Genomic DNA, 13,623 nt, shown 5'->3' on the forward strand with positions numbered 1-13,623 from the left:
TCTCTGATACCACCAAATTCTACACATTTTTCAGTTGTCGATCTGTTGAATGCATTCTTTTCTATTCCAGTCAGGGGGGAAAATGTGTGGGCCCTGTGGTCCCGTTTAGGTGCTATATTTTTAAATGCAGTTTGGATTGGTCCTAATGCTTAACCATGTTTGCCACATGATCTCTTCCTCGCTTATGCTAAGTTATCACATGGAAGACATCACGTGGACAAAGGGGGAATGTACACAGCTGTAAACAGCTGCTGGTAAACCAGAGGGTAACAATGTGTCATTTGTGCAGTAAAAAACTCTGCTGGTGCAATTCAAATTCCAAAACAAGGTCACCCCCCACCAAATATACCATTTGAATATCTTAAGATGGGTTTCATTGGATTAACTCCATCAGTAGGAAAGAAATATTGCCTGGTGACCTTATGCATGTTCAGCAAGTGGGTTGAAGCCTTTCCTACCTCAAAGCAGAATGCAGGAATGGTTGCAAAGATCTTATTGAGAGAAATCATTCCTAGATGGGGAATTCCTAGGTTGATCAGCAGTGACAATGGAATAGGATATGCCAACCAAATCATGGCAGAAATTTCTCAATATCTTGGTTTTACTATTAAACATCACTGTTCTTATCACCCCCAGTCTGCAGGTGCTGAGGAACGAGAGAATGGTATGATCAAAACAAAACTTTGATTGGGCTCGAACCCTAATTATAAACAGAAAATATACATACATGCACACATACATAGTTCTCAATCTTTTTCAGACCAAGGACCACTAGCCAATAAAAAAAAATTTGATGGACCACCAAACTTCCCAAATATAAAAAAAAACTAAAAACCAGGCCTATGTTAACAGTATACTGCAAATTACAGCGTTATCAAATGACAGTTAGCCTACTCACTCATCATTGTCTCTGTTGCCAATTTAATGGGAAGAATGCAGGTGCTTTCTCTGAGACATCAGCGCTGCAATATCTGGCTCCAAACTAGAGTTTGGGTCTCATATCAGGGTCCACATTAATCCGGTTGCGTTGGTTGTTTTCAGACCAACAAGTGTGAAAGATCCAACTTCACAGTTAGGTGGTTGGAAAGCATTAGCAGTTTCAGGGCAGAGTCAGCTAGCTCATGATGGATGTGGACCCAAAAGTCCATCAAACCTTTCTCTCTGAAAGTCATCTTCAGTAAATCCGAATTTAAAGTATGATATTTTACCTAATTTACTCGCGGACCACTAGGGGGTACTCGTCTGCGGACCAGTCTTAGAGAAAGGCTGCTTTAGTGCATCAAAAGCAATTTAAACAAAAGAAGGGTGTTTCAGGGAAATAACTTTCCCACTTGCCCAAATTTCCTCAAACTTGGTTTCCTGTAGCCTAATGGAAAAGGTGATTTGTTACATTAAATAAATGTCATAGATGATATCATATCAATCCTCCAATGATTTGGAATGTGGCTTTAACCATTTCCTTGTGATTGCTTTTCTTGCAGCTATGCTTAGAAATCTAAATAGGTATTTAGTTTTATTATTTTTCGGAGTTGACGGCATAGATTCAAAGAGAAAGGAGTTCTTCCCAATTGAAAGTAATCTTTGTTCTGAAAATATTCTCCAATTTTGAGTGAATCTTATGCCAGAAGGAATTTAAATTTGGACAGGCCCAGAACAAATAGTAGTGACTTGCTTCGACAGAACCACAGTTTCTCCAACTGCTGGAGGAGCCTGAGTGGTGAGACTTCTGGGCAGCTATAAGAGTTTTCCATTCTAAGGCTCTCCATGAGGTTGAGCAGTTGTTTGCAGTAATTTGCAGACACTTCCCCCAGAATGCAGTTGTTGGCTTCCCTTTACCATTTTTGTTAAATGTAGATAGTCCTCTTTGTTATAATCTCCTGAAGTCCTTTATAGATAGATCTGTTTTCAAATGCCTTTTTGCTCTCTGTGATAGAATTATTAATATATTGACAGACTTGAAGAAATTTAAATAAATAAAAAAATAGCGCATGTACTCCTCTCGAAATCACTCAGTCATCTGATTGTAAAAAGTACAGTATGCAGAGAGTCCCTGGTTAGCCCATGTTTTATAGGTTACATCCAACTTGTTTGGCATGATGTCGAGATCACATATCTTTCTTTGGTTATCAATTTCAGCCACATTTTTAGGGATAGATTGATCCACTTGTTATCTATATCCATTAAGTTTTTGCTTAATCTTTTATTGCCTAACCTAGCCTGAACTGGTACTGCCCAAGTTACGTTCTCCTCAATTTATTTCCATTGTGCTTTATAATTAAGGTTATGATTCAAAAATCATAATTTGTCTCATAAGGCTTAAAAAAGGTGGACACCCTCAACAAGAGTAAGGAAAAACTACCAGAAAAACTGGGGGAAAAAAAACTTAACAGTATTTACAACACTGATTAGAAGAAACAGTTTGTAACATACTGGAAAGTTAATGAATTCAGGAGTTATTGTCAATAATGGTAGAGTATGTGAGTAGGCCTATTGTATATCAAGCAGTCTTGTTGAAAATAATAGTCCACGATCAGGATCCACCACCACCAAATGGTCCCAATATTAAAAATGTTCACCCTATGCAAATCTCTTCTAATACTAACTAAGGTTGCTACTCCTCTCTTAGAGCCCTAACTACAACAAGTTGAAGATTGATTAATTCTCCATCTCTTAAGTTTTCAAGGTTCCAGTTCATTTTGAGTGTCGGAAGAAAGCTACCTCTATTCCTTCCCTCTTCAATTTATCTATAACTTTACTTCACTAGACCATTTACATTATAGATGACTACCTAAGATGATTTGCTGTTTTCCATTGTGTTTTTTAAAAACGCTTTAAGCCCTTGCACGCCTTTGGATAACACATTTACACCCCTAGCACTACAGAATACAGTAAAACAAGTGTAATATTTAACCAATTACACAGTCACACAATAGAAAACACTAGCATTAATAGTAAGTTTGACTTCCAATAGTCAGGCCTCCTGACTCCGTTGGAGTTGAGTACAGAGGGAGAGTCCCTACCCTTCCCACCAGAAAGACTGGAGCCGTTCCTTGTAACCTCTATTAGAGCCTGTATCTCGGTCACGTCGCTTTTCACTGGGTTGCCAAGTCAGCTGTTAAATCTGCTCCAAAAGGGATGATTGATTTTTCAGGACTGTCACCGGTATACCCCTCTCTACCATATCCACCTTGGCCACCTCTGATGAACTATAAGTCATCATACCATCATGGTAGAAAAGCCTCAATCTGGAGGGGAACGGATCTGGAATCTGATGTTTTGGCTTCTGCATACTGCCTCCACTTCTTCATCAACTCCGCAGCATAGTCATGGTCTAAATGTACTCCTTTTCCTTGGTAATCAAAACCCCTTTTCTGCCTGGCACGTCTCAACACATCCTTCTTCATCCTATAGCTTGAGAACATGACAATTGATCTTGGGGGGCTTCTGTTTGAGGTTTAGGGGCAAGCGCGTGCTTGCGCTCCCTCGATATTTAGCACTGTGGAGGGAGGGAGCCCCAGCCCTTTCGTAATCAAATTCTCCACGAATGTCGCATTTCCCTCAGCTACTTCTTTTAGTCGGTGTAGTCTGACATTGTCTCATCGTAAACACCCCTCCAGGTGAGTTCATTTAGCCTCCATTTGTAGTACTTCAGTACTTCTGAAGATCTGATCCTGTTTCCTCTACTCTCGTTGATTTTGCTGATATCCTCTCTAGTGCTTTTCAGTTGCTGACTGGAATCATTTCTGTATTCCCGTAGCTCTTTTAAGATTTGCCCAAGGTTGGCATCGCGGTTCTGTTTCAGGTCGGAGTCCAGCTGTTGCATTTTGCCCTCAACATTGCTTGTGACAGATGTCCGTCCTTTTAAAGTCGTGGTCTTTGCTCTGTGCATGATCTGTCTTCCCTTTTTTCCGCATTTTCGTCAACTGCTGTATCTACTCTTGCCTTACTGCATTTCCAATAAGAAACAGAGTTGTGTGGGCAACTTTAAATTATTTCTGCCGGGAGCCTGTCTTTCTATGCTGCCATCATGTAGCCAGCTAGACCGAATGTCACTTTATAACACTTTTAATAAAAAATGGCCTTATGTAGTGGTGAAGTGGAAATATAGCCAGAATTCTTATTATCTATCTACCAAATACCTAGTAGAAGTTGAATCAGATCAATACCTACTGTATCTTGACTTGCCCATGGTCCACAAATGTGAGAAAGACTTTGTTGAGGGTTGAGGAGTAAGAATGGGTAATTTGCAATTATTTGCATATTAGGTTCAAAGATATTGGTTCAAATGAAAGAGAGACTCATTTAAGAACATTTTGAATGGAATGTGCTGGATTTTATACCTTCTCCTTGTGATATCTTTCATTTGGTGTGCAGTTTTTTGATTGCCAACGTCAGATTTTCCAGGTAAGAGAGAATGCTCCCCTGTGGAGGAAACTGGTGTGCAAGTGTTTTGCCTATGTAAGTGCATAATACAATTTTGTTAATAACCCTTAAATAACGGAGCGAAATACTGCACCACTGACTTTTGAGCGACCATACACCATTTGAAGATCAACACACCCATGGGTGCTCAGAGAGGCACAAGAAAATGACAGCTTTGCATTGGCTGAAAGTTGGGTCCTCAAGTAATTCAAATTCAAATATTTTTGTAGTCTTATCTTTCAACGTCTTCAGTTTGCCTACAGACCGAACAGGTCCACAGACAACGCCATCGTCTTCACAACTCACAGCACTCACACACCTGGACAAAAGGAATACATATGTGAGAACGCTATTCATTGTTTATAGCTCAGTGTTTAACACCATTATTCCAACAAAACATAACTCAAACCTCACTGATCGTGGCCTGGAAACCTCCATCTGCAGCTCAATATGACGTCCTCACAGGCAAGCCCGAGGTGGCGAGAATAGGCAGCCACATCTCCCCCAGCTGATCCTCAACACAGGCGCACCTCAGGGCTGTGTGCTCAACCCCTCCTGTACTCTCTATTAACCCATGAATTCTTTGCCAAGTACATCAGGTTTGATCAAGACACCTCCATAAAAAGGGCCTCATCACGGACAAAGAGGAGATGGCCGAAAGAGAGGAGGTGACGTCACTGAGCAGCTGGTGCAAGGCAAACAACCTCACTCTCAATGTCAGCAAAGCAATGGAGATGACTGGACTACAAAAGATAGCAGGGGGTGGACAAAGATTATGCTAAGATTGAGAGGGTAAGTAGCTTCAGGTTCCTTATTGTGCAGTCTGTGCACATTACTGAGAATCTCTCCTTGTCCCTCCACAAAGACACCATGGTCAATTGAGCTCATCAGTGGCATGAATGCCAGCATCCTCTAATGTTTCTTACCAGTACACATTACTGAGAATCTCTCCTTGTCCCTCCACAAAGACACCATGGTCAATTGAGCTCATCAGTGGCATGAATGCCAGCATCCTCTAATGTTTCTTACCAGTACACCATCTAGAGCTTGCTGACAGGGTGCATCACAGTCTGGTATTGGAACTGTTCTGCTCACAGTCGTAAATCCCTATAGAGACTGGTAGAGGCGGTACAGCACATCAAAGTAAACAGACTCATTGCCAATCAGGACATCTAATCACCAGCAGTGTCTTCATAAGGCACGCAGCAGCATCATGGTAAATGGATTGTATTTATATAGCACTTTTCTAGTCTTGATGACCACTCAAAGTACAGTACAATTTTAGTCATTCACCTATTCACACACACACACATTCATACAGTCCATCTATGTGTAGCACTTGCTCTATGAGAAGGGGCCATTTGAGGTTCAGTAATTTGCCCAAGGACACTTCGGCATGCGGAATGGAAAAGACTGGGATTGAACTGCCGACAATCTAAGTTGGAGGTCACAAGGACCACAGCCATCCAGCGCAGACTGTTCTCTCTGTTACCATCTCACAGACAATACAGGGTTAGGGATCTGAAATTATAGTTCAATTCACGTCCAAAAATCCTCTGCATATCTGCTAACTGTCTTTTTTCACTGATATGCTTACTCACCTCTGGAAAATGTGCAATAACCTTTTCCTATACATTATAGACTTGTCACTTTGGTTTTACAGTTGATTTCTGATTATAGACAGCTTGTGGGTCATTTGCGGTCCCGAGTCAAGGTGTAACTGGATGTTGATACCTATAAGTGAGAAATATTGAGTGATTCCGAGCATGCTACACATGTCACTATCGAAATCACCACAGGATGAGGGGTGGGACCTTGGTCCCTTGGATATTACAAAATGAACATGACTGGTTCATTTTTAGCTGTATGAACTGAACTTTGAACTAGTTCTTTTTAAGTGTGATATAAAGTAAGGTGACTTGGGCTGACGAAGCAGAGACAGCATTTTATCAGCTTAAAAAGTGTACCCATGGCTACCTGACTACAATGAATGTGCCCTAATTGTAGTCAGGTATGATGAAGGTGAATCAGTGCCTCCCACCGTCAAGTAAGGTGCCAAGCTACCAACACATTGCCTGCATCAGACAGTCTCAGGCTAGTCAGCCACCAAAGCGCTTTGAGAGGAGTCTGATGACAAAGGTGGGGTGTAACCACAAAGAGCACTCGTCTCGATCCCTGTAAACAAAACAACTAACTCTCAGAGATGAGCAGAGGCTGGGTTGAGGTATAGACTGTGAAGTTACTCTATCTGCTTATAAGCCAAGAATAGTTGGTTATAGGGGATGTGTCGAAGGAAGTGGAGATCAACCGTTGGACCCTGATACATGAACACCACTGTTGTCACAAACGAAGACTCAAGAGAAGGGTTAACTGCGGTACGCCTGACCTTACTGCAGAACACACGTATTGGCTCAGCTGACCACAGCATCGGGAGGTGTGTGAAATAAATAAATAAATAAATAAATAATAATGATTGCCTAATTAGTCCAAAAGATTGTGGAAAGAAAACAAAACAAAAAACAGCCTACTGATAACAGTGCTAGTTTAAAGTATGCATGTGCATTATTGAACTGGCATTTCACTCAGCCACAGAATAAGTAAAGGCTTTTGTAGGTCTACCTGACCTATTATTACGTGTTTGAAACTATGTGTAGAGTAGAATTTATAGAACAATTCCCACCTGGAGCAGGTTGGTCAGCATTATAAGAGTCTGCTCCCTGATGACAGCTTCATCGTCTCTCAGACAGGCAGATATGTTGGGGATGTAATGATCCACGATGGTAGTGTATCGAACACACAGATCACACATGATCACCACCAGGTTGTTGCGCACAGCAACATCTGTGCCAACCTCCAGTTCCCTGGCAAACACTGGCAAGTACTTCTGGACTAGTTCCTCGTGCTGTAGACACAGTTTACCTAAAACAGACCACAAGAGCAGAAACATTACATGTATGATGAGACAGCAAGAATACATGGAGATCAAGGCTATTTCGCATTAAGAAAATGTTACAGATTTTACTAAAAGAGAAACAGAAACAAAGAGCAAAAGACAGTTTACCTAAAGTGATGACTGCATGGGCTTTGACTCTAGAAGGGAGAGAGTTTGCTTTGAATTGGGACAGAGGCAGCGAGGCTGGCAGTTCCTCCGGGCACTCTGTCAATAACCAGCATAAAGAACAAGTCAGCCATGTTACCATACAATAGTTGAAAGTCCCTTAATGCAGAGCTTGACTTATTCATTGTGCAAGAGGTTTGCAAAAATGGTACAGAAGAGATCAAATAGAATTGTAATGTATGTATGATTCATAATGTTGGATATTAATATCAAAATAATTTGTATAACTTTTTGTGCCTAAAAAAAACGAGAAGTTAGAGCAGCTCTTGGACATTCAGAATAATATCTGCATTGGAGCTAAATTAATAAGGTCCAGGTCCATATATCAGCATAGAGTAGTAAACAAATACTAAACTTGTTACCACTTTACCTGTTTCAATTTTTGCTTAAAACATATTTTACAGCAAAGCCTTTTGACCCCTGATTTTTAAACTGGTTTTAATGTCTTTTATTTGTTTTTAATATTTAATTTTATATTATCTTTCTTACTTTTGTCTTGTGTTGTTTAATTCCAATGTATCTTTAAAAGAATGTGTAACCTTATTTAGATGGGTGATATAGAAACAAATCATTACTTACATAGCACATAATTAAAATGTTATTATTATATAATGTTATTGGTCTATAGGGAAGCTGATCACTCACTGTAAATGTACAGAATCGTTAATCTAGCTCAAAGGACATTTAAAAAAAAAAAAAAAAAAACCTAGTCCACCATACAAAACTGTTGATTAAACAAAGAATCTCAGGAATTTGTATCAAGAATGTTGAGCAAGTCAATATTAGTGTTGGCCCCCCAAAGACCAGCGGTGAAAGTAAATTAAGGTTCTTGACGTTACTACTACCGCAAACTTTAACGCTACATATTCTCCTCCCGCACCCTCAGAAATCAGAAACACTTGACATCATGTGCAGTATAGTATTCATTCATGTGTTTACAAAACTAATTAAAAAAAATTTAGTTTTAATTTAAGTTTGATTTATGCTCTGGGGCTCTACTGCAGTAGCGGCAGGAAGGAGTTGTGGTCCTGATACCACCATCGGAAATGCTCAAATACTACCAAAAATGCCAGGTAGGGCAGTGGCATGAATGCTAATATATACCGATCCAAAACAAACCCTTTAAATTATATTAGTTTCACCCAGAAAAGCGGGAATATTATTTTCCCAGAAATCACTTAAAAAAGCGGTTGTGCTGCACGACCACCATAGACTGACTGGCAGTCAGTCTAAAGTTTTTGGAGCGGCAAAGTGATTTTCGGTAGTGTAGCATTAGCTACGGCTAGCGAGTATCAGCAATTTGGCAAAAGTTTACAGTGGAAAGTCCAACAAGGTGTGTACGATACATATATAAAGAAACTTAAAAGGTATTCTATTTTTATAAACTGTGGCATCATTTTGACACCTTTAAAAAAAGGAAATGTTTATTCATAGTTTATTCCTCTGTGTTCGTTATTAGTAACAGTTTTATTAAGTTATGTCAAACAAATAATTAAATAAGTTCTATGGTATTTATTCTCTGTATGATTTTCATTTTCAAAGAGTTTAACCCGAGCCAGGCCATACAACATTGAAAGATATGATCACTTTCATACAGGGTTAGTAGGGTAGAGCTCATAAAATAAGTTATACTCTTCCTACACTGAGGGAGCAATCAACAGAGTGTATTTGTTTTATTAGTATTTTATCCCACTTTTAAACTTTATTTCTTGCATTTAGAGTCCTTCATTGGTATGCTCCTACTTATATTATTGTTTATGTCTCTAAACTTGCATCATGTTTTTGTTATTTCTTTTATGAGACTGTGTCACAAGGTAAGAGTTGGGGTCAGGTATTCAGCTTGGGAAAGCATTACATCAATGAAAGTCCTCACAACTAGATAAAGAGCCTTTCCCAATTCACCTCTTATGCCATGTCCCAATTCCTCTCCCTTGGCCCTACCCCTAGATATGAAATGCCCTTTGCAGGTAGAGTCCCCCTCCAAAAGAAGCCACAAAGGGGTAGAAAATCTTCCCCTAGTAATTAGGACACCACTCGCTATGTCATCAGCCGCCAACCAACGTTATCAGAATTAGGGCTGCACCTATCGTTTAATCTATTGATGAATTTTTCGAGTAATCTAACGATATATTTTAATTACTTGATTAATATAATAATGAATTTATAAAAAAATATATATATTTTTTAATTTATATTCACAATTTTTAAACACCATATTTTAAATACAAGCAAATTTGACAATAAACAAAGTATGCACTGCAAGACATTATTCCACAACAAAAAACATCGCCCAGTCTGGACAGCTAATCAGCCATTTACAGTCCCAGACAAGATCTCAAGTTTCCTTCTGGAGGAATATCAAAACAGTGTAAATTCAAGTTGAGCATTCTATTAAAAAAATGTATCTTGAAGTAGCCTAGTAGTTGTATCAATGCCTGTATGAACTGACTGTCAAATAAAATAAAGTAAGTACAATTCAATAGTATTTTAAAAATGTTTAATATAAATTTTCACACAGAACTGGAGGGTACTCTAATAATAAAATAAGACTTAAATAAATGTTCTTTTCTCGTTTCAAGTAAAATAAGCTTTGCATTACAAAAATTTTTTTTATAAAGAGCTTTTGAAAAAGGCATCTTAAGTGTTTAATTTTTGAAAAAAATAAAGTTTACCCTTACTATTCTTTTTCTTAATACATAACTACATTACACATATAAACCAAATATTAACAACTAAGCAGCTTTAACTTTTCTTTTTGTTCCCACTTTCTCTTGTTCAGTGAGAGAAGTAAACTACTATGTGCTGCCAGGATTTACTACCGTAAAGACGGAAAAAGCTGCGCAAGTTAAAATAAGACTACTGTAAATGCAAGAAAAGTTGCGCAGGTTAAAATAGAAATAGAAATCTAATAACAGGACTGGGTCTGTATAGAATGGCATCTGGGTCCATTCTGGCCTATTGGTGACCTATGCTAGATGAGCTTGGGCGACTTTTTTCGCTTCAGCTTAGATGAGTCCATGCAGAGAACTACCTAACTTTGCACAACTCAACGTATTTACGTAATCGATGACATCCCCAGCCCTAATCGCAATATCAACTAACGTTATTATAATAACAACCGTTATCAACCAACATTATAATAGTGACACATCTGACAACTGAAGGACAGATGGGAGAGATTGATCTATCGATCAATATACAGTCAGCGTGTTTACATGGGTTATTAAAAGTAACATTAGTCCTGTCCATACAAACTTCTGCATCACACTGAAAACGGTATAACATGAGTGGGGAGGTTTTTTTCAAATTTCATCTACGGTACACCCTACCACTTGGCCCAACCCCTTCATTTTGCACGTGGCCGGGAAGGGGTAGTGTTGTGCCATTTCGATGTGTTCTAGGGGCACTTCATATCTAGGGATAGAGCTAAGGGAGAGGAATTGGGACAGGCCCAAAGACAAACGTGTGTGTGGATGTGTCTTGACAAATCGGCATGGTGCCAGTTCATTTTCATGTCAATTCTCCATACCTGCCAGTTTGTCAGAATGTATTGTGAGGACAGACTCTACCAGCAGCACTGTCTTTTTGCCAACTTCAGCAGGGCAGTGGAGTGACACCACACCAAGCGTGTGGAGATGTTTAACCTTGAAGAGAGAACATTTTTTATTATATAAGAAGTGCCACTAAAAAGGTACTGACCTGGGATGATGTTGGATATTGGGTCTGATGTAGACAATACTGAAACAAAAATCTAAATCAAAACTTTAAAATATCCTAACCCTAAGTCTTTTACAATGACAGCAATAACTTCAAACTGAATCCTGACCTTAACCTGCAAGGAAAAGCAGCATAGAGTTAGTTCCCACCATCAGCTCCTCGTTGAGGTTCTCAGCTCCCTTTTCAGTCAGGATGACGGATGATAAATAACCCTCACAGAGTGACAACAGCTCACCGCCATGCTGATTCAGAAATGCCTGAAGAAAGAAAGCAAATAACACTAGAGAAACTGCAAGCTTAGGGGTTGGAAATAATTTGTGATTTTATTCAATCATGTGATAACAGTCCGACACGAGCTTTTGTCCTCTATAGGTGACAACAGAGTGGTAGGTACTTGGTATTAGCAGTTGGTATTAGTTATCTAGCTATTATATATCTTTACACCCATTAGTTCTTTGCAAAGATAATGTCATTACAGTCAGTGATTTCAATATTTATGTACACCAAGGGTGGGGAACGTCCTTCCTAAAGATTGTTTGATCTGCCCCGCAATTCATAAATACAAAAAAAAAAAATTGCACAAATGCAACAACAAATTTCTGACACACGCACGCACACGCACGAGAGAGGGGAATTCCGTAAAGTTAGACACAGCAGTACAAAAGTTAGACACAGCAGTATAACCAATATAAAAAGTTAGTCTGGTGCAGTTTGTGCCATGTCACTGTCTGAGTGTCCTCCCTCCATGCTCCTGCTTTCACGTTACACTTTAACAATAAATACCAACACTCATCACGAGCTACAGTATTAGAACCTGAGCAGTACTTGAGTTTACTTAGTGTTGATTCGCTCAACAGTTCACAAGACACAAACACCAACACACACATATATGCACAAAACACACAATCCTAGGTGAAACACTGTAATACTAACCTAATACAATATAAACCAAAAAGCTAATGTAAATCATCCCATCCTATTTACTGACCTGGTAACATTTATCCGGTGCCACCTTGTGAATCGGAAATGTATCGATTTGGGAAATCAGTGGCGATACCCAGCTCTAATTAGGAAATTACCAATGTACATGGGAAATGACAAGAAAGGGTTTAATAGGTGTATTATTGCATTCCAAACAGGCTCAGTGAAGAATTTTGGGTGCACCCAAGTTATGTGCTGGTGCACCTAAATGAAAAAGACCAATGTTAAAGGTTAGTCTGGAGCCCTGGTGTGATTTATGTGGTCATGATCGTAAGGTTCTGTTACAGAGAGTGAAACAACGTGTAGGGATTAAAGGAACAGCACTAGGCTGGTTTAAGTCATACTTATCAGATATTTTCCAATTTCTTAATGTTAACAATGACTCCTCCATGCACTAAGAAGTCATGGAGTTCCACAATTCTGTCCTTGGATACCTTTCACATTGTATATGCCTTCCCTCAGCAACATTATCAGAAAGCGCCACATACACCTCCATTGTTATACAGATGACAAGCAGCTGTGCTTATCTATGAAGCCTGATGAATCCAATCACTTAGTTAAATTCCAGGATGAAAGCCTGGATGACCTATAACTTTTACTTCTAAATTCAGACAAAACTGTACATTGTACTTGTTGGCCCAGGCCACCTCAGAGGAAGATTGTCTGACCAGATAGTCACCTTGAATGTCATTAGCTTGGCCCCCAGCTATATTGTGAGGAACTTTCTTTGTAAAAAACCTGTCTGCAGGAAAGCCTTCTTCCACCTGCGCAATATCATGAAAATTAAAAACATTAATTTTAAACAAAAGTTTAAACAAGCTTTTGTTTGACTGGACTGTTGTAGTCCTATATTATGTGATAAGCCTCCAATTGATCCAAAAAGCTGCAGCGCAAATGCTGACAGGAACTAGAAGAAGATATTACTCCCGTCTTAGCTTCTCTGCATTGGCACAGGTAAAATTCAGAATAGAATTTAAAATCCTGCTCCTCATATACAAAGCCCTTAACAATCAAACCCAATCCTCCTATGAGGGAGGTTTTTCTCTCTACAGTCACTGAAGTGCTTGCTCATTGTGAGAACTGTTGGTTTCTCTATAATCTTTTAGGTCTCAACTCTATGTAAATTGCCTTGAGATAATGTACGTTTTGATTTGATTGATCTTTTCCCCCAAGATATGATCACATCCCTCAGACCACATGCAGAAGTAGTCTAGAAAGGATTGGGTGTTATTATTTTAGCATTGCATTTTTAGCACATTATTTCCGCTTTATTGTGCATCGTTTTTCATGCAGTTTACAGGTAGTAGTGAGGATTGATCAGAGGTTTCATGGTCTGTACTATGGCCGCTCCTCCCTCCCCTGTTTGTGTTGGAATGAATGTGTAT

At 39.2% G+C, this 13,623-nt stretch overlaps 1 protein-coding gene across 2 annotated transcripts in view; it reads right to left on the reverse strand.

Annotated features, from left to right (window-relative positions):
• The window catches only part of ncapd3 (non-SMC condensin II complex, subunit D3), a 61,327-nt gene that overhangs the window by 26,992 nt on the left and 20,712 nt on the right, over positions 1 to 13,623 (reverse strand). For both annotated transcript variants that reach the window (XM_034602717.1, XM_034602716.1), the window contains exons 20-23: positions 11,407 to 11,514; positions 11,070 to 11,184; positions 7,484 to 7,579; positions 7,103 to 7,341 (exon numbers count right to left, since the gene is read on the reverse strand). In XM_034602717.1, coding sequence (XP_034458608.1) covers positions 7,103 to 7,341; positions 7,484 to 7,579; positions 11,070 to 11,184; positions 11,407 to 11,514 — 558 coding nt within the window. The remainder of the gene's footprint in view (positions 1 to 7,102; positions 7,342 to 7,483; positions 7,580 to 11,069; positions 11,185 to 11,406; positions 11,515 to 13,623) is intronic.

This window comes from Hippoglossus hippoglossus, chromosome 12, assembly GCF_009819705.1.
Source record: "Hippoglossus hippoglossus isolate fHipHip1 chromosome 12, fHipHip1.pri, whole genome shotgun sequence".
NCBI lineage: Eukaryota > Metazoa > Chordata > Actinopteri > Pleuronectiformes > Pleuronectidae > Hippoglossus > Hippoglossus hippoglossus.